General features: G+C 36.2%; 1 protein-coding gene across 2 annotated transcripts in view; it reads right to left on the bottom strand.

Moving 5' to 3' along the window:
- MAP3K2 (mitogen-activated protein kinase kinase kinase 2) overlaps positions 1 to 27,174 on the bottom strand; it is a 56,753-nt gene that overhangs the window by 11,576 nt on the left and 18,003 nt on the right. The window contains exons 2-13 of one of the 2 annotated variants that reach the window (XM_030016632.2): positions 24,520 to 24,589; positions 22,064 to 22,182; positions 20,317 to 20,357; positions 17,670 to 17,769; positions 15,756 to 15,869; positions 14,996 to 15,095; positions 13,912 to 14,042; positions 10,764 to 10,843; positions 8,747 to 8,814; positions 5,688 to 5,780; positions 1,817 to 2,023; positions 923 to 1,071 (exon numbers count right to left, since the gene is read on the bottom strand). In XM_030016632.2, the coding sequence (XP_029872492.1) occupies positions 923 to 1,071; positions 1,817 to 2,023; positions 5,688 to 5,780; positions 8,747 to 8,814; positions 10,764 to 10,843; positions 13,912 to 14,042; positions 14,996 to 15,095; positions 15,756 to 15,869; positions 17,670 to 17,769; positions 20,317 to 20,357; positions 22,064 to 22,182; positions 24,520 to 24,523 (1,206 nt within the window). In that variant the 5' untranslated portion in view covers positions 24,524 to 24,589. Of the gene's footprint in view, positions 1 to 922; positions 1,072 to 1,816; positions 2,024 to 5,687; positions 5,784 to 8,746; positions 8,815 to 10,763; positions 10,844 to 13,911; positions 14,043 to 14,995; positions 15,096 to 15,755; positions 15,870 to 17,669; positions 17,770 to 20,316; positions 20,358 to 22,063; positions 22,183 to 24,519; positions 24,590 to 27,174 lie in introns of both variants that reach the window. The other variant, XM_030016630.2, reaches the window with a different exon arrangement.

Genomic DNA, 27,174 nt, shown 5'->3' with positions numbered 1-27,174 from the left:
CTACAGTATTTTATATTTAACATTTCCAAAGAATAATCAGTTGTTCTATTACATTTTAAAGAAGTAGCAACAACAACTACACTAGAAATCTACAGCACAAATGATCTTGGCTTTTTTCCTTGATCCTACATCACTAGTAGCAGCAACTATAACTGGTGGCCACTCAATTCTGCAATCATGCTTACACCCATTGTTTCCCCGGCCTTGCTCCCCACAGTGGAGAATGCAGTCCTAATGCAGAAAAGTAATAATTCTTTTTCCATCCTGTAAAAAGCAGCAAGTATGGTTTGGGAAAAAAGAAATATAAAATCAGTGCTACTTTTAAATAGTTTCTCTCCTCAAGTGTCCAGTAATTAAAGAAAGACAAGTTCAGTTTTAGAAAAGAGAACAAACTGACAATGAAACATCTGCTCTTCAGAGAGACATGCAGCGAATAACAGTAGCTAGCCCTGATGCCCAAAGTTTTTTTTACGCCCCCCCCCCGATTAAAAAAAAGATAAGAATTTCAAACTGGCTTCATAGCCAAACAAAATATCCTTGAGAATTTATTTTCAGGAACACTTAAATTAGTACAGATTTTTCTGTTTATAAATGCAATTTGTTCTAATTCCTATAAGTATAAATAATTATCTATTTCAGAGAAATGGATTGTTTAATTTTAGAGACTGAGACCGCACCAAATTAAGTTATATGTTCACTGCCTAAAGGTATGTCTGTAAATTTAAAAAATGGGATGTAACATTAAAATCAGGTAACCAAACTAATTCTCTCAGGTACTAATAAACCAGGATTCCTAACAAGGACATGAAAACACAACATGTTTTAAAACATCATCCTGTTCAAAGAAAGGAACATCAGTCTAGTCTAGAACACACCACTTCAGCAGAAGCCCTTTACAAACTCTCTCTTTTGTATCACTTACCTTGCTGGTTTCTGGACTATCAGGATCAAACTGAACTTGTTTAACAGCTAGTTCTCTTCCGGTATCAGCATCATAACACAGATATACTCTGCCAAATGCACCTTGACCCAGCAGTTTACCAAGTCTCCAGTTAGTTGGAGCTCGTGGTGCTGAAAATATAAGTATGTTTTGGTTTTCAAATGAGCTTGTTATTCAGCTGATCGAGAAAAACTGGAATACACAGAAAATAATTTTTTAAAAGACTACGTTTTTCAACAACAGAGACTATGCGTCCTAAACCTCCCCATTTAAGTTACAAAGATCAATAAAACTTCCTGTAAGATGGAAAATATGAACTACTTTAATTTATTCACAAAATAATTTGTGGTGGAGATAGACATACTTAAAACAACTAGCAACAGCTAATCTGAAAAACAGAAAAAGCATGTTAAACAAACTTAATAACATTTTTTCAAAAAATCAAGGCGTGATTAAAATGAACCAGCTACTGAAGTCATCACAAAGTATATTTGCTCCTGAAATGCCACCACAGATATAAAACAGTACCACTTAAGGTCTACAAGTTATCAGAGAACTTGACCAACACCTGCAAAAATAAATAGTAACTGCAACCTACATAACCCTTCTCGAGTCCTCAAGAGCCTAACAAATCATCAAAAATATTTTTACAGTGTTTTGTTATCACTGATGCAAATTCCATGTGAAAATGTACATGAAGGTTGGCACAGTAAGCAATGAAAAATCTGATGAGCATACAGTCTTGACTTTTTCCTATTAGAGAGATAAAAACATATTATTCAATTGCACGTATTTTGATGACAGGCTTAGTTTTGACATGATATACTTGAAAGGTAAAGAGTTTTACAGTGGAGTTCACAAAATGCCTTAACTTACAGCGACTGGGTGGGCTAATGTCCATGACTGACAAGGTAGGATTGTCTATGTCACTTCCCCTCCTCCTCATTCGGTTATCTTCATATTCTGGCGTAAAGACGCTGCTTCCACTACTGGTGCTCAGTGAGTGATCAGTGGGACTGAAACTAACTGGTGATCGGAAGCTGTTTCCCTGAGTCCTTCTGGCTCTTGGAAAAGTTTTACGACCTACAATGATATACAAAGAATACTAATGTTGCACTACAAAAAATACTGCTATGCAATGTGTATGTGCAAATACTTTACGAATTCCACATAATGTAGTTATATTCCACAGCATATGATATGATGTAATGCTCATGACATTTACTGGTTTAACTTTCCACCTAGAAGAAAACAAACATTCATCACAGATGTGTGTAAGCATTAGACTGAATCAAAAACTGGTTTACTTTTAAGTGACCAAAATTGGGACCAAATTCTGGAACTGTTCTGAAATGTAATCGACATACTTCAGAAAGCTAGAGGACTGTGAGAAGAGAAAGGAAAATGCCCTGCCTCTACTTTTATTCCTCTATTAACGTGTAAATACCAAATTTCTGATAAATAGAAGAGCAAGAGATATGTTTACATTCCAGTGGTGCCCATGCTGGCATCTTCATCCTGTAAACTAATAAGAATTGAATGCAGAGAAAGACCTACACATGGAATCAACAGGAAGACCACAAAAATCACAAACAATACACAATTCAGAGATGGCTACAGCATTAGAATAAAAAAAAGGCATTGATCTTCAAAAAGGTTAATTACAACCAGATGACTAACAAAATTCATGTTAATATATTTAGATAACACGAACATTTTCAGGTCAGCATAGCTTGATGAAGTTTCATCCTACAGAACTCAGAAATAGCTGAAGGAGTCTCTGATTCATTAGGTACTACACTGGAGAAGGAGTTCCCACGGGACTGAAGAAGGCAGATAAAGTATCTTTGAAAAAGTAGACTCAGATTTATATACTAGCCTGGCCAATTTAAATTCCAAGAATGATAGGCAAACAAACAACTAAGCAGTTTTATCACTGAGAGGATAATAAGGTAGTAAACAAAAGTCGTAACTGGTTTGTCACATGTAGCTAATCCAATTTCCCTATTTCATCGGGACATTCTCATAAGCTAACTACTGAAGTGTTGCACAGACCAACTTACTATGTAGCCTATGCCCGACAGATGCAGAGCAATTAATGGTGATTTCTCATCACCTTCAGTCCACTTCCATACACTATTTTAACAGATGATGTATATATGATAGAACATAATACACTGAAATATTGCAGATGACATCAAGTTAATTGTCACTGGCCCGTTTAAAGATAAAAATCAAAATTCACAATGATATTAGTAAATTGGAGAAGATTGAGAAATCAACAAGACGAAATTCAGTAAGGAAGTACAACATACTTAAAGAGAAATCAAATCCAGAAACCACAAAGTGTAAAGTAATTGGTTGGCTAAAAGTCATGTAGAAAAGGATATAGGAACCACAGACTGAACAGCAGCAGCAGTCAGTATGGTGACCATGAAAAAAAAGTAGTGTGTCATTGTGGAACGTATTAGCATGTATTAGGGGGTTTGCATGGCAAGGTTTTAGTAGCAGGGAGGTTACAGGGGTAGCTTCTGTGAGAAGCTGCCAGAAGCTTCCCCCATGTCTGACAGAGCCAATGCCAGCCGGCTGCAAGACGGACCCACCGCTGGCCAAGGCTTAGCCCATCAGCAACAGTGGTAGTGCCTCTGGGATAATATGCTTAAAAAGGGGAAAAAACCCCACATAACAGCAACTTCAGCTGGAGACAGGAGTGAGAATATGTGAGAGAAACAACCCTGCAGACACCAAGGTCAGTGAAGAAGGAGGGGGAGGAGGTGCTCCAGGTGCCGGAGCAGAGATTCCCCTGCAGCCCGTGGTGAAGACCATGGTGAGGCAGGCTGTCCCCCTGCAGTCCATGGAGGTCCACGGTGGAGCAGATATCCACCTGCAGCCCGGGGAGGACCCCACGCTGGAGCAGGTGGGTGCCCGAAGGAGACTGTGACCCTGTGGGAAGCCCGCGCTGGAGCAGGCTCCGGGCCGGACCTGTGGACCCGTGGAGAGAGGAGCCCACGCTGGAGCAGGTTTGCTGGCAGGACTTGTGACCCCGTGGGGGACCCACGCTGGAGCAGTTCATGAAGAACTGCAGCCCGTGGGAAGGATGCACCTTGGAGAAGTTCTTGGAGAACTGTCTCCTGCCCATGCTGGAGCAGGGGAAGAGTGTGAGGAGTCCTGCCCCTGAGGAGGAAGGAGCAGCAGAGGCAACGTGTGACACAACCCCCATTCAAAGTCCTCCTGTGCCACTGGCAGCGAGGAGGTAGAGGAAATCAGAAGTAAAGTTAAGCCCAGGTAAGAAGGGAGGTGTTTTGAGATTTGGTTTTATTTCTCATTACCCTACTCTGGTTGATTGGCAATAAATTAGGTTAATTTTCCCCAAGTTGAGTCTGTTTTGCCATGACGGTAATTGACGAGTGATCTCTCCCTGTCCTTATCTCAACCCACAAGCCTTTCATTGTATTTTCTCTCCCCTGTCCAGCTAAGCAGGGGGAGTGATAGAGCAACTTTGCTGGGCACCTGGCATCCATCCAGGGTCAACCCACCACAGTTACATACCGAGTTATGGTTATAGCCTATGTTATACATGAAGTGGGCATGAGAAAAGCCTCAGCTAGAGTACTCTAGTGAGTTTTGGCCACCACAAGAATGGAGAAGACACCACAAAAAAATACGAGGCTTGCAAAAATGTCTGAGGTAAGACTTAAGGCTTGAAAGAAGAAAACTAATGAGAGAAAACAGATGCATGTGTGATGTAGTTTTATATATGGGCAGTGACCAATTTTTCACTATGTTAAAACAGAGTAACTAGTTACTAGTTTCATTTGCAGGAAAAATTATTTAGAAGACATAAAAAGGTAAGTTATAAGATAAGCTATATTTAAAATTAGTTACATAAAGAAAATGAGTATCTCTTTGTCATAAAGTCAATTTAGAGTTTACTTAAAAGTCAGTGTGACAGATCTTTGCCTCTTTAATCTTGCCTTAAAGCAAGGCACTGGACCGAAGCTGCCTTGCAGTCCTTCAATTTGGTATTTCTGTGATTTCTGTAACAGAATTCCATTTATTCCTGTGCTCATTCCATACTGCAAATGAAACCATCTGGTCTTTGGAGAAATTTCTTCTTAACACTTCTCAACTAGTGCTTGACACACCCTTAAGTCATACAATCCTTCAGCTGCTTCTCTTTCCTTCCTTTGGAAATTTAACATGGGTTAAATTTACAACAATGTTACTACTGTCCAAATCAATTTTGTGGCCACATCAGCAGGTGCTGTCTTGCATTCCAACAATTGATTTCACCAGCTAATTGTTAATTCTTGATTTAAATCACTGCTCTTGAATTTTATTTAATCTTTTAATCTGAGAAACTGTTATTAGGAACTCCACTGTATTTGGGTTTTTTTTAAGCAAAACAAGAAATGACAAACTGACATACCTACTTTGGATAGAAAAGGGTCACAAAGGTCAAAAGCTTATACTGGATGACTTCTGCATGGCCAAAGATAGAGAACGTTTTCATAGCTGTGCATATGAGTCATGAATTCCGTAATCCATAACTTTACCAGAGGTAAGACTGCTCAGCAGCTCTATCAATCATTAGAAATTTAGCTAGTGAGTTTGGGGAAAGAAGTTAAGCTTTCAATTTCTTCAATATTTTAATTAATTAGATTGCAAAACTGTAAAATTTCTTCTTCACTTTTTAAGAAAATAAAACCTATTAATAAAGTAGAACTCTTGCAGTATTCGCACTTACCGTCATTGTAGTCTTGTTGATGATATGAAATATGGTATCTTCGGGGATAAGTCCCCCCCTTTCCAAATTTCTCAAATATTGGGATATCATACTCTACTAGAAAATAAAGAGATACATGTCAAAATTTAAAATGTGACAAAAGGACATTAAATTAATCAGTTTAGTATTATAAACTTAAACATGGGGGAACATACCAGTTGCTTGAAGTTGAAGCATCAGAGCAAAAAAGGTAATAGAACAAAAACCACAAATCTAACAAATCACAAGAACTAAAAGGACATTCAGCCAAAAGTTCCAAAGGATCAAGAATTCAATAGCTCAAGTGGTTTGTAACCTCTTGCTTAAAGGAATGTCAGAGGACTGCAGCATGCCTAATTACTCACTTTAAAAATAGTTTCTAGATGAAAATTGGCAGAAACTATATTACAAAGAATAAAATTTAAAGATGCATAAATATGAAAAATTGGTGAATGAGTCAACACAGCTTGAATTACTAAAAACGTTAAATAGGTCCTCTTTTAAAAATTATTGAAGGAGAAAAGTATTCATAAGATAAAGGGAAAAGTCCTTCATGCATGCAGTAATTGGTTAAAAGGTAAGTACATAAGATGGGAATAAATGGTCAACAGTTCCACAAGAATGTGGGCTACAACTCATGCAGTTTAATTATGCATGAATTCTCTGGACAGAACAATGAATAGCGAGGTGACAAAATCATTTTGAGAAATAAGGCCAACAGAAGAATTGCAAAAAGCCCTTAAGAGTCTACGTGACTGGATGTTAAAATGGCAGATGAAATTCAGTGTAGGCTAGTGTAAAGGTTTGTGATAGAGAGTTCCAATAAAGCAGCAGCTGAACTCTCTGTATTGGCTAAGAAGCAAATTAAATGCTATAAATCATTAAGACATACTGAACAAAGTTTTGGTCTACTCCATTGCAAAGGATTTAGTGAAACTGGAAAAGATTTAGAAGTACACAGATGATCAAAGACACAAAATTGCTTCTCCATAAGGAATGTAGGCCTCTATAGACCAGAAAAGCAACAGCTCAAAGGGAGACATAAAGAGGTCTATTAAAAAAAAAAAGAAAAAAATAATCACAAAGGGCATACTTCTTCATAAAACACAGTAAGTTGCACAACTTTTTGTCACAACATACTGTTGATACTGAAAAAGTTTATACAAGTTGAAATAGGGACCAGAAAAATTTGTAGAAGGAAAAAAAATAATCCATCACATCACAGAAAAGCATCTTGCATTTGCAGAACCCTTAAGCTATACATGACTAGGAATGTATTCTGAGGAAGGAATACCACACGCTCCTCTATAGAAGCGTGGTATTGGTTGTGACAGGAGGAAAGACTAGGCCAGATGGACATTTTTTCTGACGCTGTATACTATTCTGTTTTTGTTACACATCAAATCATGAGAATAAATATTGAATATGGAATTAATGATTGCTGTCTATCCCATCGTCAAAATACCAGAGCATCCCACAGGAAAAATACAGAAAAAATATTGCAAGATCATCTTATTAGAAAAGTAACTGTAATAAACATACACAAGTAAACTATATTACGATTACCAAAGGCAAACTAATTTCTGACATTTCCAACTTTTTTGGTATTTATCTCTGCCACCTAAATGTTTCTTATACATAGTTTTAGTTTTATTTTCATTTAAAAGTGGTGCAATCTGTTAAACAGTCTAGAATCCTTAAAAGAAAAAAACACACCATCATATGGTTATCTGGATAAAGCTTCATAAACAAAATAAAAAGAAGCCTTAAAGTATATACTAGACCAAAAAACACAGAACACCCCCGCTTCACTGGAAGCTAATTATTGTTCAACAGCAAAATTCTGTAGAGGCATGTCCGCAAGAGACACTTCAAAGCACTTTAAAGGTTACCCATTGCACTTCGTATCCTGAAACATGCACAACTTGGATTCAAGCCAGAGTATCATATGAAAACATTAGTAGTGATGATTAATTTATAGGCACAGCACGCAGTTCTTCATTCTTTCACTTTGCAGAGCTTTCAATTACAGAAGTCATGAGCACTTCAAAGTGATCCTCATTTCACATAGGAGAAAATGAAGGCTCCATGTACTGGGTTTGGCTGGGATAGAGTTAATTTTCTTCAGAGTAGCTAGTATAGTGTTATGTTTTGGATTTGTGACCAAAACAGTGTTGATAACATAGGAATGTTTTAGTTACAGCTGAACTGTGTTTACACAGCATCAAGGCTTTTTTTGTTTCTCACACTGCCATGCCAGCTAGTAGGCTGGGGGTGCACAAGAAGTTGGGAAGGGACACAGCTGGGACAGCTGACAAAAGGAATATCCCATACCACATGAGTTTGTGCTCAGCAATAAAAGCTGGGAGAAAGAAGGAGGAAGGGAGGACGTTCGGAGTTATGGCATTTGTCTTCCCAGGTAACTGTTAGGTGTGGTGAACTCCTGCTTCCCTGGAAATGGCTAAACATCTGCCTGCTGACAGGAAGTAGTGAATGAATTCCTTATTTTGCTTTGCTTGCATGGGCAGCTTTTGCTTTACCTATTAAACCATCTTTACTCAACTCACCCATTTTCTCACTTTTACCCTCCTTGTTCTCTCACCCATCCCACTGTGGGGGAGTGAGCAAGCAGCTGTGTGGTGCTTAGTTGCCTACTGGGGTTAAACCACAACACTCCAAAAATTCAATAAATTAACAAAGGTTATGTGCCAACGTAGAGATGGATACTACAGTCCAGTTTAACAAACTGTTGTGTGCCCCTATCCACTGCATCATTTGCTCTTTTCAGAGAAGCAGGTAAGTTATACTATGCACACTAACAGTGGTGTTACACATGACAATCTAGAAAACATTTGGAAGATCTTATGTTTCATTGTATCTTTTACTGTGTGCATTTGGATTGGATTTTGTTGCTTTCTTTTCTCCTACCGTATTAAGTTTGTGTAGTACAATACCTCTCAGTGTGAACTTCCCTTCTAAGCCCTACTATTTGCAAGAGGAAGAGTTCTGGAAAGCTAGTATGTCCAGTGATTTTTGCCTACCTGAGAATTCCTGATGATTATCTGGATAACTCTGTGCTCTTGGCATCCGAGATTTGGGATAGTTGTCTCTGGAAGTGTAAAAACATACAGCATCTAAAACCTGCTGTTAATCTAGTACTTCAACATTTAATCTTACTGTCTCACAATTCCTTATGACTGATGAAAAGTTATTGCTATACAAGTTGCTGCACCAGTTTACAAATGTGGAACCCAATTTTGAAAATCAAATCTAGTAGGTATCAGTAACAATTCAAGATCAGTAACAATGGAAAAGCTTGCTTATTGAGCTTAATGTAGTAAGAAAGCAACACGCTGTTAATGAGCAATGATATTAGTAAAAACATGAATTATCACAAGTAAAGCCACAAAGGAGCACTGTTACGTTTAATACCTTTATGGCTAAACACACAGGTTTACAGACTGGCAAAAATCTCTTATATAGCCTATAAAAACTCTTGAGGAAATTTAACCAAAGAAATGTAGAACCTTTTAGTGTCTCAAAATATTTCCCCTTCTCTCCAGGAAAGTCATAGTATTAAGAGAGTAATTTTATTGAGTTATAGAATGATGAAGAATTTTTTGGTTCTTACACAATCACATTGTTTCTTACCTACAGTTGGTATGTAACTCCCAGCCACCAAAAGGAATGGATGGGATTGCCAGTCAGAGAGACCGATTACAGTATATTTCAGTATATTTCCATAAACATACCAAAACAATGTCCTCCTCTTTCTGGTAAGAATTTCTCTAATGGGTAACAGAAGCTAAATGGAGACACAAAACCTACATCTTTGTAGGAAATATTTGAATGAAGAAGGAAAAAAAAAAAAAGGAAAACAATCTAAGTAGAGGTGACAAATGAAGTAAATAAAAAACAACCAAAAGAAGTTTTGAAGAAGAAACATGAGTTGAATTAAGATTGCTTTGTTTCCCCTTATTCCACTTACCCCTACCCCACAAAAAAATAAAAATTTGGCCATTTGGTAGAACTTTTTTGGTAGCTACATTAAACACTGTATGTACAACCTATCACACTTCAACCACAAAATACTTTCCATGTCTATTGTTTTCTTGCTTGTGAAATGGAGACTCATTTAACTAAAAAATTTGTTAGACCAAATGTATTTTTGCCATCAAATCACATATTCTCAAATGAAATGGTACTATGGAATACTATAGCTCTGATTAATTGCCATAGGCAATGATTTCCAACTTTTTACCTTTCTACCAATTAAATAAAATATTTAATTAGCAGCATAATAAGGTATAGCAGTTCCAAATAAACGAGTAGCCAATCTGTGCAACATAAGACCCAAGGTTATATGCCTGACCAACCATAAGCCAAAAAGGAATATGTTCTGTTTGGCTTCCCTGGTGGCTGAGAAACTGTGGACAGTGACCCTTTTGAAACACATTAATCTCCTAACAGGTCAATCAAAACAGATCTCCAGACCCACCACAGTACTCATTGCCTCTTGCTAACTGACAGGTTTAAACAAGGAAAAATAAGTGGTAAGTCTGAAATGAGAACAAGGGGAGAGGAACAGACAGTTAATTGCAAAGAAAAGGAAGGGATTGTCTGTTGAAGTCTTTAAATGATTCTACCCTCTTTCTTGAATTAGGTACCCTCTACCTTGCAAAAGGGAAGCTTACTTCATATAGCAGTACCTAAGAAATGTAAATTTGATAGGGCAGCTCACTGCCAGGGAATATACTTCACATATATGTAAGACTAGCAAAATTTAGTAAAAATCTTCAGTACATTTTGTAGGATCTGAAGTCTAATTTTTGTTTCAAATGCAAATTGTAAAAAAAAAAAAAAAAAAAAAAAAATTACTTCTATTTTCCATGCATTAGCAAGAAATTAAGTATCAATAAGCTTTTATAAATGTTCTATAACCTACAGAGGAATTTCTGGAAGAAGTTCAGTAATAGCTGTCACTGGAGAGTTATTATGTTACAACTGATACATTACGCAATCTAATAAAGATAAATAATGAATGTAAGTAATTTTTACCCATCTAAAGGGCTGTCAAGTGAGGGACAGCTTCCCGAGCCAGAGTTTTCAGGACTGCTCAAAGACAACGGATCCAGCATCTAATAAATAACAAAGACAGACCAACAAGTTCAAGTTTTTGGTTTTGATTTTTTTTATTTTGTTTTTTTAAATACTTTAAGGTTTCTGCTTTGAAGCGTCTAATAATAAACAAAAACAAACCAGAAATATTAATTACTAGAGAAAAAGTTTGCTGCCTAGTTGAACCTGCATTGCATTCTGCAATCCTGAAAGGACTCCATCATGTTTCTTGCATCTAACTAGAATATAGTTAAGGTATTTAATCCTCTATCACGCTTTGCACATAGCAAGTTGTACTGCTACATTCTTCCTGTATGTGCCATTGTCTCTTAATATTATAGCAATATCTGCATGAGAGTAGGTTAACAGAATTAAAAAAAAAAAAAAAAAAAAAAGGCCTCTAGAGGATAAAAAGCTGAGACAGTTTTAAAAAAATGTGGATTTTGTTGTCATCACCAAAGAAAAAAAAATCTCAAATATGACACGGATTGTGATGAATACGATTTATATAATCTCTGGAGTGGCTTAAGTTTGACCAACTAGCAGTCACAGAAAACAGCTGAAATCAAATACTGTAAAAAGCTTTTAAACATTTATGTCTGGTTAGGACTCTAAGCAAGTTACGGAGATTTTAAATAGAACTGAAGAGAAAATGGAAGAAGAAAGAGGGAGAAAGCATAAAATTTATAAACACTCTGTTTCCACCCAAACCAAAATCCTGTTTCAAATAAAATAAACTTTCATGTGAAACTGGAGTTTACAAAAAGACCAAAGACAGATTTTTTTTTTTTTGCCCTAAAACACTTCTGACAACCTAGTAATCAATGCTTATGAGCTATGTGAAATCTGCCATGTATCAGTCTGAAGAAGTCATAAAACTGAATATCTAGGCCAGATCTATTACATAATGAAAACAATCATCAACACTTTCTCTGTTTCTTGAATCCAATCCAGAGAAGAAGAAATGGATTGATAATCAAGAGCATCCTCTTGATTACCAGCTATTTCTATTGGCTGACATTCATTTTGTTTATCTTGCACTACCACCCTTTAAGTTGAATGACAGGCAAACATCACTCCCTCCTCTTCTGCAGTAAAGCAATCTGAAATGTGTTACAGATTTATTTTTCAGAAGTAGTGGAAAAAGAATCTAAATTTTGAATTATTGAATGTGACAATTTTCCCAGCCTGCCCCTCAAAAACAGAGTGGAAAGCTCATCTGTTGTCTTAAAATGAGCTCCTTCCTAAAATAAAGTTTGTTTTGGTATATAATATAACATCTATTATTTTCTATGAATTGGACACCAGTCTTTTGCTGTAAATTAAGTAGTTACCCCTCCAATATTTATGGTCTGTGCTGCATCTTAAAGGTCCTGGGCACATACTTTGCCAAGCATCAATCAGGGACTTATTAAAGAAATAGGGTCCAGAAAGTGAGTTTGCACTGTGCAAACTCAAACACTTAAGTGAACTCTGTACTGGGGAGGACAACATTTACCATAGGTTCAGCAATTATATGCCTCTTTTCTCATGCTGAGCAGTGGGTTCTGAAAGGGAAAAAAGCCCATCTGCTGCCATATTAATTACCTCTATAACTTAATGCGGTATGGTCCAACTGGCAGACCACAGCCCACTTCTGTCCAACCCATCACCTCTTCTGTAGAGAAAGTGTGGGGTCTGCTGTCAGAGTGTGAATAGCTGTGCTCAGGCAGATCAACAGGAGAGCAGAGCAAAGCCCTCCACTCCCAAATTCCCTTCTTGTCTTTGTGGGGCAGGCTGTGACAGATGCATGCAGCATGGTCAACACTTGCCAAAGTGACGTGGCAGTTTAGGGGGAATGGAGCAAATGGAGGTTGTGAGTTCCAAACACCCCAATCTGGCCCTTGAAGCTGCTTAGGTTGAACTAAGCTGGCTTCCTATGAATGTAAAATTGCCGTATTTAAACCCTGCTGACAGCTTACACAGCAATGTGTACATGACAGGTTACATGTTTCCTGAATACTCTGAAAGGATGTCCTGGGCCTCAGAGATCATCTGTCTGTATGACCAGTCAGTGAGTGACCAAAAGTGACTTTACCCAGGCCAAAAGTAATCATTTCACTGAAAGAATCCAGGCCTGGGCTGGATTTGACCACGTGGCTATGATAATGAATAGCACCCTGGTCTGGAAATTAGGAGATTCAGTCTCTATTCCCAGCTCAGTCGTTAAAATTGTGCAACAAATTGCACAATCTCTTTGCCTCTATTTTTATTCTATCATCTGTCTCTCATTTAGTCAGCTCATAAAAACCATTGCCTCTTGCCATTTGTGAATACAGTGCCAATGTCAACAAGAACTTGAAGTGATTCGGGTACGCAGCATTATTTTTTTTTCCTCCTTAAAATATCTCTTTCTCCATTGCCAATTCTGTGAGCCATTACATTCCTCCATCTTTTCCTGCTGTTTTTGAGGGTAATTTTGATACTCGGAGAGCAGGATTTTTATTCATGCTAAGTGTGCTGATATCCCACACCAATAATGCAGGTGAATATGGAGAACAAAATAGCACACATTTGTGATCCTCACACAAAAATGTGACCATGGAAAATATTTCAGACCTTATTTATACCAGGCCCATTGCCATCCCCTTGCCTCTACCCCAACACAGTATCAACCGAGTCCAAATAATTCTGACAGATCCAAACTCTTCTTTAAAACCTCCTTTAATTACCTGGGAAAGTTGTAAAACTGGTCTTGCTTACATATCCTTCTCATTAAAATAAAGGGGTTTGTGCTTTCTAATGTAGACATCATTTGCTGTAATTTGTATCTATCACTACCTCACTCAACTATCACGGAAATTAAGAATATTGTCTTTCTCCTTGTAGCAACGTATTTAAATAATTGAAGAGACTTACAGAGGAAAAAACAGGTTCTACAAGACTAAACAACCACAGTTATTTTAACCTTCTCTCACGGATCATGTTTTCTAGGGTGGTTGTCATTTTTTTTAGCTGTACTTTCTAACAATTCCATACCCTACTTGAACAGCAGTATTTCATAAATCAACCTAAAAACCCCTGTAATATTAATAAATCACACACATACCTGATCCATACTTTCTGGAATGAATTCACCCTCACTGTTGATACTGGTGAAGGACCCATTTCGGGCCACCTGATGCAGCTCATCTGGAATGTATCCTGGGGGAGGTGAACTCCTATCACGAGTATTAGAACCTTTTGAAAGAAAAGGGCTAGTCAGAGTCTCTTCACTAACCCAGAATCCAGGGGCTTTATTCAAATTCTTCAAAGGCACTGAGCCTGCCTAGATCTCTTCTTGGTTTAGAAATTTTCCATATGCCTATGCAATACAAGACTTACATATAGCATTTAAAATCTGGAATCCAGGAGTTATGAAAAATTTGGGGCAGGGTTGCCTCAATAGCATTAAAAAGAATTTTCATTATATAGGAACAGAAATATAATTTGCCTGCACACCTAGCTGGGTAAATTTCTTCTTTTGAAACAAAATAAAAACCCAAACCCTTCCACCCATGTCAACTAATCCTTTCCAACTCTTGAGAATGTCAGTTTTTCTTTGTAGAATATTATGCCTGCAAGAATATGAATACTCTATTCATAATAAATGTATAATAAATTAAATTGTCTGAAAAATTATTCATTAAACTGTCTAGTTTCATAATTAAATTTGAAAGTTAACATCACACCAACTTTAAAATATGAATAAGCAAAAAGGTTATGTCAATGCCAAAATAAGTATCGTAAACAAATGTTCACATATTGAGATTAAAAAAATGTGGGAGTCCTAAATTGAGCAAGGAAACACATTGCCATAAAAACAAACAGGTTTTTGAGTAACTCATTCCTGTGTCTGAAAATAAAGGGGAGTACTATCATCAACTTTTTAGGATACCCATCAGTTACCTCAAATAACTCTACATACATTTATTTACTTGTGATTTTTATTTTGTTAATTTTCTGTATTATATATGTTTAAACCACCTTTGACTTGAAATTCAAAATCCACTCCCATGAGTGCAAACTCTATACTAGAGTCATTGATGAGTAAGAGAAATTCAAACAGTCTATGTTGAGAGCAAGATCTTCATGAAGAAAATATTATACAAGAAAAGTTTTTATAACTAAAGCTATTGAAATATGTAGCTTACCTATAACAGACAGTCGCCTTTTTCTGTCTGTCACACCAAACACTGTGTTATCTAGATCTTCCAGTGAGGGCAAGGGTTCCACGCTATTTACACTGGGTGACTGAAAATGCATACATATTACAAACTGCAGTTATTACTTTATACTCCTGACAATGAAAATATTTCACAAACTTTATAGGCTTTGTGCAGCACATTCCTTTTTTCAGGCAGTCGAAAAGAAGCTTGCCAATGTATATAAAAATTCATCTATTTTAGTAGCTCATCTTTAATATTTAAAAATAAGTTTCAATACGTATTAGTATACAAATCCCAGCAATAGCATGGCCATGATGTGTTAGATAATACCAAAATAACTCAGTATTTAGCCTATAGTCCACTGCTACTGTTTGCTACAACAAACATTGAACTTGCCACAAAGGAGCATCACCAACATATGACTTAACAGTTTCAAATAACTACAGCTACTTAAATTCTATGCGCTTCTCAAATTTGTGTCACATCATCATCCTATTAAGGAACACTTTTCTAACACTGTAGGGAAGGCAAACAAAGAGAGAGGAACAGGATCTAGGAAAAAGTTAAAACTGAGTCAATACAAAATGCTAACAGATGCTTAAAGTGAACTGAAGAAGCAATCACTAATATTTTCAACTGGAAAAATGTCTACAGTTATTCTTTAAGAATGTTCTTTAAGAAAAGATACAAATTATACTTCAATATGAAAACTGAGGAAAAATACATTTAGCATGCCAACTCATACCTGTGTATTTCCATGTATTACAAGCAATATCTTGAGACTCTTCATATGAACACTACGGTCAAGCAGTTCAACAGCTTTGTCCAGGTCATCCTGTGTGGTTAATGGAATGACAAGCTACAAAAAGGGGAGGAAAAAAAAAAAAAAAAAAGTCTTAAACAGGACACGAGAAAGAAATGAGGAAGTGCAGAGAAACAAACAAACATGCTATCTTTCCTTTCTTTCCAAACAGCTTGAAAATAAAATCTATTAAATGATGCCTCAAGTTAGCAACAAAATGACCGAAGTTCAACCTTAACTCTTCCTTCAGATGCCTTGAATAGGTACAGCATGGTGGAACAAGTCTTCACAATGAAGGAGCAATCGTTTTACATATGTACAACTTAATATTCTACAAATTTCAGAGAAACATGTGCAACAGTGTCAGTGTATTTGCCATTGCCTAAATTAATGCAAGTCTATAAGATAAATAAGCCTATTTTATAGAGCATAAAGCACATTTTTGTATCTTACAATATTACAGCTCTATTTGAAGTTACATCACTAACAGAATTTCTCCACTGAAAAACAGAATTTGTTAAAGAAGTGTATCAGGCATGGAACAACTGTAGTCCTCACTAGACTCTTACTTGGATCTAATTAATTAGAATTAACTTGACATACATGTATCTTTACAACAGAAAATGTTATGCCATTAAAATACACTTGAGATCCAAGTTCTGTAACGATTAAAATTGGGCTTATGTTTTGGGAGTGTAAATTACAACTTCTGCTTCTAACAAAGGAACAACGTAATATAGATTTTTAAAACATCTACTTGTAAAGAGCCTCAGTCAGTGATGCTCAAATACATCAGTGGAAATACAGTACTTTTATACGAAAAGAAATGGGAATGAGGGAGGAAGGTCTTGGTAACAAATGAGTATGCTCTTAAATTGCAGTTTTAATGCTAATGACAGGTTATTACCATCACATTTCTGAAACATGACGGGATGATTTGCCAACTAGTGCAGAAACTGACAAGCAGAAAGCCTGCTCAAATGCTTAAAAATCTAATCAGAGGAATGGCCATCTCTTCTGACCTTCCTAATCTCCAAAAGCCTTCTGTTGGAATTCTTTGTTTTGAGATCAGTTTCCCAGAAGTGCCTGGTAAGGTGAGTAACCAACAAACAGCAATTACAAGCATTTTCTTCTGCAAAGATGCAGATTAGATATAGCAATTATGTTGTGCATAACCAAGCACACGAATAATCTTCCATGCACTTTGCTGCCTCAAGGCAAAAACCAGAAGTAACTCCTCAGAATGGATCCTGCATCTGTAAATATATTTGCTATTAATAATTCCATCTTTACTTCTAGAGAAAAGCTGGAAGTAATATTGATCAGGCATAAGTGGCTTGAAAGCACTAGCACTGTTCCCAAGAAATCTTTGTGTTCCAGCCACTTTAAGAGTGGCAACAGTTAAGACTAGTTCTCCAATCTAAACATTTCTAAATGCAGCATTCTAGCGATTACCAAGCAAGATTAATTCTTAAAGGAAAAAAAAAAAGTGTACAAGAACGGATAAATGTTATTTCAAATTTACAAACATGACAAAGCTGAAAGAGGTAAAGACTTTCCCAAAGTCATGCAACAGGACTGTGGCAGAGCAGGAAGACAATCTACCCATTCCCAATCAAGTCTGAGACATAATTCATTAAGATATGACTCTCCTCATAGAATATTTAATGCATCTCCTGCCTATCCCAACTTAGACAAGCCTTACATATTTGAGAACACACACATCAGAAATCTACGGTTTTGTCACAGGAGTAAGTTTTGTCACAGGAGCAGTTCTCACTGCTTACGACAGCAAATTTCAGCCTTAAAATAATCAGCGTACAAGTCGCCAAGAATTTAGAAGACACAGAATATTACCTCATTATTGCTGTAATGTAAATCCATAGTCTGTCCAAAAGCCACTTTAGCTTTAGCTGCAAGATCTTCAAGTTTAACAGGCCTTGGTAATTGCAGGATCCTGAAACACAATTTAAGTTATAAAGAATTTTTTGTCCATTACTTATGAAAATCTGGCAAGTCATTACTTAAGAACGATCTTGGAATTAAATTTCTTATTAAAAAGACCATAACAGGCTATGCTTTATTCACTGTCCTCCATATTTTGAGTCATTAAAAAGAAAGAAAAGCAGTGAAAGAGTTATAAGGGATAATCAAACATAAATTTAGATCTGATTATGACTATTTTACTTGGTTGCATATGGCTTCTTTCTCAACTTAATGCTTTGCATGCCTCCATTCCAGAGGCAAATTCTTAGAAACTTCTAAAATTTTCTACTTCAGAAAACTAAAACAATGGAGTACCATAGGCTGACAAGCATAGGCATCAGAAAGGAATTACTCCTACAGTCCTCATTTTTTGGAAATCCAAAAGACTATCTTTTCTGAGGAAGGTAACTAAATGTCACCATCTTTACCATAATGTGTTACACGCTCAAACTGCCAAGTCCATCACTAACTGTGCTTCAAGTGTGCTCCTGTAAAAATGGTGCAGTCGTAGGTCAACAACTGAGATTTTCTTTTAACTCAATGTCTCATCAAACCAAATAGCCCAAAATGCCTATAACTGACCTTTTACTATAGAAAATGATTGTATTATTTGAGACACAACACCGTTAAACAAAAAACATTTTTAGAAGTGACTAAGCTAGTAAGGTACGTTCAATTCACATTCCAAAAAGAAACAGTACTCAAATTTTGTGAAGCAGAAAAATTAGCAAAGGGTAACTGTCCGTTTTACCAGCGTTTCAATTGGTATACTGGTTAGGGAACAATATATCTCACTGAAATGAGGCTAGAAGCCAGGCCACCTCCAATTAAAAATTATTTGAAAAAAATCAAATCTTAAAAAAAACCAAACAAACAAACAAAAAAACCCCAAAAAACCACCACCATCAATTCTCACTGTAGTTACCAATTTGTTTAGCAAGCCTGGAACTCTACCCATCACATTGCACACTCCTTGGAAGAGAGTGCCATATTCACTACTGAAAAAAACTCTGGAATCACTTCTCTCTTCCACTTCCCTTTTTAAAAACTAGTGAGAAAGCCATTGCATAACTTATTTTTCTTGCATAATTTCATTATTTTATCTTTAGATCTACATGCTCAGGCAACAAAAGTATTACAACTCATGCTGAGCAATGAGCCTGGGCTGCCCAGTACCCCTGGGCAAGCAGGCTCAAGTTACTTGAGACAGTCCAAAACAGACCTAGGCCCATCAGCATAAAAGCTTGGGAAAGGTATCTTTCCACACACTTACTTTATACTTGTATTCATATTGATTAACTTAGTCCACTGTGAAAGTGAATTAAGATAAACTGCAAAAATGCACTGTCCGTGCAGACTGGCAGTGAGTAAACCGTTGTTTTAAATTCATGCTTCCGCTTATTTCACAAGAACTGCTAGGTAGAAGAGTCCTCAATTGTCAAAGCTTTTGAAAAGACTTATTTCCTCCAAATTACTTATAGCACTCAACCATTACCGATGCGCTGTTACATGTGATGTTCAGAAAAGTGATAAAAAGAAGCTGAAGAATGTTAATACCTATACTGCTATTTTACTACCCCATGTAAAGAGAGGGCTCGTACTGTAATCAGCATGGATACACACTGATCTACTGCACATCACACTAAGGACTGCCCAGAAGTAGCATAGGTTTCATTCTGAAGCAGTCTTTACTTAAGGAATTTACCATTTCTACTGACAAACAGCATGACCAGGATATTATTTCCTTCTTCATGAAGTACTTTCTAAGATCTTATTCTATAACCATTTCTCTGTAGGTACAATGAAGGTTTATGGTTTCAGAGACAAACAGACAAAATGAGTTGTACACAAACCAGTTCTGCACGGAACTGTAGATCAATGTCTGTAAAAGCTTTTGAGCAGCCATCAGAGCAGATATAGAGAGACAGATGTTTGTATATTTTAAGCATCTACATCACTCACCTCATACAAAAAATGAAAATAAATTTTAACTGATTAGTCAAAATTACCAATGAAAACAATCTAATTACAAAGTCTAAAATTTTCCTATTGCAGTTCTCAGACTGGTTCATCCAAAGTACAATCCAATGTTGAGCTTTATGTCTAGGCTTCTTCCTCTGGGTACTACAGTAACAATATACAATCATGCATTTATTACACACATGATGCAGCAAAAAAATTACTTGCTGGTCTACTCATATTTGAGATCTATGCTAATGATCTAAGTAATTGTTCTAGGCTACAAACACCTATCTGAAGGGTAAACAAATGAAGGATGTTACATGCGACACAGCTAAGGTAAGATACATCTACACTTATGTATACCTAGAGCCCACATTTTTGACAGATTAATTATCCGTAAATTATATTCATATCAAAAATTAAATTTAAGCTCAAAGCAAATACACTCAGATATCTGAAATACTTTAAACAGTTTATTTGAAACTTTATGACAGGAGCCCAACAAAATTCTGTAAATAATTAAAAGACAAGACTGTTTCCTGTGGTCCCACCTTACCTTTTTTCACCTCGATGCTCAAATTTGACTCTAACATCGTTCTGTAAGAAAAACGATGAAGGAACCACTATTAGTTTGTTACTACCTCCTTTAATGAAGGCCGTGAAATCTCATTCAATAATCCTACATCAGAAGTAAAATCCTTAAGCAGCCCATATTAATTTTCTGTCCTTTCTGATGTACGAAGCATTTTAACAAGCTACTTCTGCTAAGGTATCTGAGAGAGGCTTAAAGTGTGTAAAAAAAATACAGTAAATTATTCTGAAGTGCAACAAATGTTTCTGTAAGTAAATACATTATTTTCTATCAATATATTTTAATATTATAACAGATTCATGATTTCAAATTCAGCGTGGAACTGATTATCATGAACAGGCAGGTAGATACTGTAACAGGATTTTATATACACTTCAGAGCTGAGCACTCCAGGCTTAAGAAACATACCTTGTTTCATAAGCATTACTGTAGAAACCCACACATGTAATTAAGCCAGCATTCATGCAATCAGTTTCCCAGTAACAAAGATACCTGCAAGTATCTGCAGTTACATGGAAATAAAATTATTTTGCAAAATCATAATTTTAAGAATCAAATTGTATTAGCAACTGTTGCAGGAAAAAAAAAATGCATTCAACCATATATCCAAACAACAATGTTGTATCTTCCAAAAGAATTACTTGATTCACAAGTGATTACTTTCAAAATTCACAAATTGAAACAGAATGACAAACACGTATTTCCCCCTCACCACTATCACATTTAAGCTCAGAAATGGCTCAACAATTTTTCTTCTAACTTTCTGAACATGTATTATTTTAAAATCATTTTGGCTCATATATGCACATTAAAACAATGTCTAAAGTCACAGCTCAGAAGTTAGTTATATGACACTAGCAAAGCACCATTGTGTTATATACTGAACTCTTACAGCTTTTAAGCACTGAATGAAAAAGATGTAGCCATTAGTTTTTGACAGTTTAAGAGCCAAATATATTCAAATACTTTGATCTTTAACAGGCTAAAACCAGATAGCACAAACTGAAGTTTCATAAAATATTGGACTGCCAATTAAGGATCCAATCAAATAAACATACAATTAACTCAATCGGGCTAGTACAACAATTTGGGTAAAAATCTACATCCTATCCCCTCCTAATCTCTCTATATAGTAGTTCAAACCTATCAACTAAGTATTTACTACTTTTCCATCTCTGTTCAGTATCTGCAGGGAAAAAAAAAATACAGCTGAAAAGAACTTACGTTTCCAGCATATATGCAAACAAAAAATCGAGGCCAAAGATGCAATAAAGTAGCTTAAGTGTGTTTCTGCTGCTGTACTGATGTTCTTTAGTATGACAACTGGGCAATCTAATATACCTATAAAATTAATTCTAAAGAAGCATTCCAAATAAGAGATACTATCACACCTTGGTATTTTAAAATAGTCTAGTACCAAATGATGATGATGATAATACATAAACAAAACAACCTACATACAGTGTCAAAATACCCCTATAATCTTCAATTTATCAGGATCAGTCATTTAAGCATACACTATGATCTGGTCTGAAATGCCACCATTTCATTTTGCTGCTAATTTAAGAACGTGAACAAAGAAAATGGCAGCACATGTGGGGGACTAATAGCTCATTCTGGTATGCTCACTGGTCTGGCAAGAAAAATAATTATAGAAGTCACAGCAGGACACTCTTGTGTTCAATAGGTTAGTAAGGATATTAAAGATTACCTGTTTTTTAGGCGAAGATGACTTTGGTTTTCCTGTTTCTTGCTGGGGCAAGACAGGACGACTGGCCTTATGAAGCACAGCCAAATCCTGCATGATTGAATTTAAAGCTTGCTGCTCATCTGCTCAGAGAAAAAGACCAGATAAGAGAAGTGTAAATGACTGTTACGTTTGAAGTGCATTACTGTCTCATTTCACAATTGGGCAGGCATTTTTCTAAAATCTAGAAGTCCACACTACACTTCAATACATAATTGACAAATAAAAAAAAATTACTGCCATGTTGCAAACATTTTTATTTTATTTATCATTAACAGTGCTTAAGGAAATAAAACAACTTAATCAGTAAACACACTGAAATGGTTTAAAAAACTGAAGTCAAAACAGAGATTGAAAACTCTGCAGAACTGCAGGCTGTATTAATAAGAGAAGGGCAGGGGAAAAAAAAAAAAGTTTTATCTACTTTGTTTCAAACAATGTTCATGGATAAGATGTTAACTAGAAATCACACTTCCTCCCCAAATCGTAAAATAAAGAAAAACCAAGTACTTCTGAATAATTTGTCCTCTGTCCTGAACAGGTATGGTCATGCACACAGGAAGCATACACAAACTCCCAGAGGAACACCTCCACTGTTTGAGCATCTACTGACGGCCCAGAGAGTAATAAAAATAAATACGTAAATAAATAAAACAAACAAACAAAAACCAAACAAAAAACCAAAAAGAGCCGCAGAACTTCTCCAGGACTGCAAATGTATGGTTTTTCAGGGCTTACAGGAGTAATTCACAAGGAGAAACAGAAGCACTGAACCCAGGGGACAAGTTAGGGGCAAGAGTCCCACACAGCTTAAATTTCAAGTTCACACAAAATCCTAAATGCTGATGATCTGCTGCAGCTGTGAAGGCCTGAGGCCATACTAGACAAGGTTTGCCCTGAGACTGGGATACTCCTTTAGACAGGAAAGCACCTAGGAGCTCAAAAGCCATCCATCACTAAGGGAAATTTATTTGTCACTAATATTTTGTATTAATTCCTTGCCACAGCGACATTACTATACTCAACATGTATCTAGAACACTGGATAACAAAATTTATCTACAAAGGTGTTGATTGCATGCCTTCACGCTACTTCACAATGGATATGTTTGTTGAAGAATTCATTGCCAAGTGCTGTGATTTACAATGAACAGTATTTCTCAAACATCGACCTGAGTAAAATTCGACATTAAAATCAGCAAACAAGCATTCAGTATTCAGCAGTGATGAGAATTCCTTCACACTTTATTCAAATATAACCAAATATATTTGTCATATCATGAAATTGTGGGATTTCAGTGTTCTAATTTAATAGATTCCTAACAGATCAGAAAGATGGTCTAAAAATTCGTAACTGTGATCATCATTCATGCTGTCATTATTCGTAACTCTACTATGATATGCAAATCTATAAAAGCAAGTTTTACTAGCAATAGTTAAAGGCAGAACTGAAAGTATTCTTGCAGCTCAGTTATTCCTTTCTCACATTAAAACACACTTCAAAACTTGCCACAATTAAAAAAGTTAAACTATTTTATTGTGTTATAGTCTATTCTAGTGCTCAGCGATAAAAAAATAATTGTTCTTTTAGCAGTTGGTTGGAGGAGATTTAATTACCAGTGGTCACTAGGTAGCATATTTCATGCGAAGGAAATGAAAGCATTGTGGCAAAATATCTGAAAGTTTACTGAATATCCGATATGACTCAACAGTCATTTCTCTCACACAAAATGTTGGAGAATATGAGAAATCTAGAGTGCTGTATTCCTAGATTCAGCTACTTTACTATTAAGCATGAGGTTAGGAAAAAAAAATAGCATAACAATAAAAGATAAACAAAAGCGATACAAAAAACGTGTGTTCTGGTTGGTTGGTTTGTTGGGATTTTTTTGAGACTGAGCACTGATAAGTGATTACAATAACAACACGGTCAACTCATTAAAAAGCATGTACAACTTGAAAAATCAACATCAACTTTAAAGTAATACAAATGTGCTACATATTTAGAAAACCACAGTTAGACCACCTACACAGCCCTGGCTTTGCACTGCAATGACACAACACAATACAATGAAATTCTTTAATATAAACTTTGTGGGGTTTTTTTCCCCAATAGCCATACCATTTACAGCACAGTAATATTGCTCAGTCACCTAATACCATGAATCTCAATTTCCTATACTTGAATTTTTAAGTTACCACATAGCGAGGGAAAAGTGCTTTATTCCAATAGAAAAAAACCAGAAGTATTTTGAATATTAGCAAAGCAGCTGAACACTGCCTTTCATGTAGACATTACATTGACTTACATGGCCAAAGCACACATTTCCTAGGAATGGTATTACATCAATGGTTTTGGTCTTCAGTAGAAATGAAAATTATCCAAATTAAATTTTTATATATGTTACACACAAGACTTACCCATAATGGCAGTGAGTCTGAAAACGTGAACTTCAGGGAAATGGCTGCTTCATTAGCATTATTTTATTTCCTAAAAGGCAAAACCAAAAATACATAATTATTGAAATTGTCAGATCCATGTAAAACAGTCAACTCTTCATTTTTACAGGCAGTTTTTCTAATATTCTACCTATCGAATATGCATATAAACTACAAATAACATTGCATATTGAGATATGACGTGTGGAGAAAACACATATTGCCCCCAAAGCCTCACTGGGATCTCAGCAACATACATACAGACTTTCAGAAGACAAAGCCTGAACTAAATATTCTTCTAGACTTAAGCCGATTTCAGTCTCTATCTACACCCCCAAATGATGATTAGTAGCTTAATTAGCCATAACACTGCTACATGGGATACCCACTACTCCAGATTATTAAGAACCAATTCTTTTTCTACAAGTTCCTGTATCTGGTGTTCAAAGTTCTGTGTTATACATACATATGTTATATACTACATATATATAGTTTATATATAAATATATGTGAAACTCATAGCACAAATCAAAAGGCATCAATACCCACTGATTATATAAACTAGAAAATTTCAATTGGTAAGTTTTTTTCATCATAATTCAAGAGCATTACACAGATAGCCCAAGACCCTGAAAGCAAATGCCTCTGGAAGACAGCAGGTATTAACTTTGAATATACAATATCCAAGTTATCTAGAAAAGCAGAAACAAAGGGGGCACATTTATGAACAAACCCTGTCTATCACAATATCTTGAACAACAGCCAATTTTAAAAAACCCAATAATTAAGGACCGATTAAAATAATCTTTCTATGAGATACTATTATGGAGCTTAACAGCAAAAAAACTAAAGACGTATCCCTAAGTAGACAATGAGGTTTGTTGAAATACAGGCTACCACAGGAAGAATTCTGAATTTTTAATGCAAGATCATGGAAGAAAACTCTCTAATTTCTTATGCAGTCATTGCGACCAAGTAGGGAGAGCCTATTCCCTCCTCCCTTTTCCTGGCTGCAGTGGACCATCCATCCTTCTGACTCAGAGCCAAAAGACCTACCCTACTCTGATAAAACAGATGATTTCCCTGCAAGTTCATTCAAGGAGCTACACCAACAGAATATGACTCTTTGTTTTTTCTTTTTTAAACAGAATTTGTTTTCTCATGGTTTAGTTTCTTACCAGTGTCAAATGACACCTGATGCCAGCACAGGGCCACCTGTGGGAGCACATGGCTGAGAACAGAGGGGAGGTGGGCCAGCTCTTTCAGCACCAGCCAGCCAGGCTTCCTTGCTTGAATATTCTGCCAATTTTCTAGCTAACAACAAATTAATTACAATTTTCCAAAGGATCTCTGAGCATCTTCAGTTCAGCATCTAAGCTTCTGGCATTGCATCTCTTACATACTCATTTCATGAAAACAGCCTTTTTAAGCAGCATTCATTTCACCAGTGGAACTAGAAAGCTTCAAGTACTTCTGACATATTTTTCAGAAAGAAATTTGGACATGAGAGCCATATAAAGGTCTGCTGTATACTGCCTTTTACCTACACATCAGATGACTCATCTACTATTGTCTAATTCAAGCTCCATAATAACCAAGAAGAGATCAGGCTTTTAAAGATGATCCAGAGGTCCAACTCTGCAATCAGAAATCAGTCCAGTTGAGAGAGCACCCAAGAGAGCACGTTAGAACCAAAATAAAGCTGAAAATACGATTCAAGTGTATCCAGTTACATATTCCCATGTCTATGGACAGCCTCAAAACATTACCTGAAGCAGCTTCCAAGTGTTGTGGGAAAGAAACTCCCATCTAATGCTTTGTAAAGTATTAAAACCTGCAAGAGTGAGAGAAGCATATCTGGCCTGGGCTGGCCACAGTCTTAAGACGCAACCCTGACTTTTACTACTAACATGGTCTCCAGCCTCTTCATACCACCACAGCGGGAGACAGAAAAATCTGTTTCAAAAAAATTAAAAAAGAAGAAGCTTCTGTTGCTCCATAACAGAAAAGGAAAACCATGAAGATACAAAAGAAAGGGATTTGTACTAATCTTCAGAGAGGAAAACAGGGGCTGAATTTTCATTTATTTGCCAAGTGACAGTAGCCAAGATCACTCAAAATAAGGACAGAATCTTTGGACCTTGCTCTCACACAAGATGCCAGGAGATCTGGTTTACTTAGTGAACTGGGATTACCTTTATAGCCTTAAATATCACAACTAACTTTTTTCCCCACGTCTGATTCTTTGCATCTTTTCCATCCCTAAGAGTCAAAAAAGCAAAACAGAACATATATTCAATTATTTCCTACGCTTTTTTCTTTTTTGTATCAGCAGTAGTCTTGGGGGATCTTCCAAAGAATTATTAATTAAAGTGCTTACAAAACATTTTTTTAAATTCTGTATTTGATCCAACTGTCTTAAAATGAGAGCTAGTGTCATTTTCGTAAAATGTCTGATTTAATTAGCTCTCTTAATACATTAAACAGAAAAATGTGTTTCATGACTTTGGATGAAGTACTTTTGTAACACTTCCTTGTAAGCATTTCAAAGAAATACAAAAGTTCCGTGAGGCATTTTAAATCTTCTGCCACACTTTAAGAAAACAAGAACAAGTTATATCTCCAAACAAAAATACC

Source organism: Aquila chrysaetos, chromosome 6 (genome assembly GCF_900496995.4).
Source record: "Aquila chrysaetos chrysaetos chromosome 6, bAquChr1.4, whole genome shotgun sequence".
Lineage (NCBI taxonomy): Eukaryota > Metazoa > Chordata > Aves > Accipitriformes > Accipitridae > Aquila > Aquila chrysaetos.
This window is presented reverse-complemented; position numbering and strand designations above follow the sequence as displayed.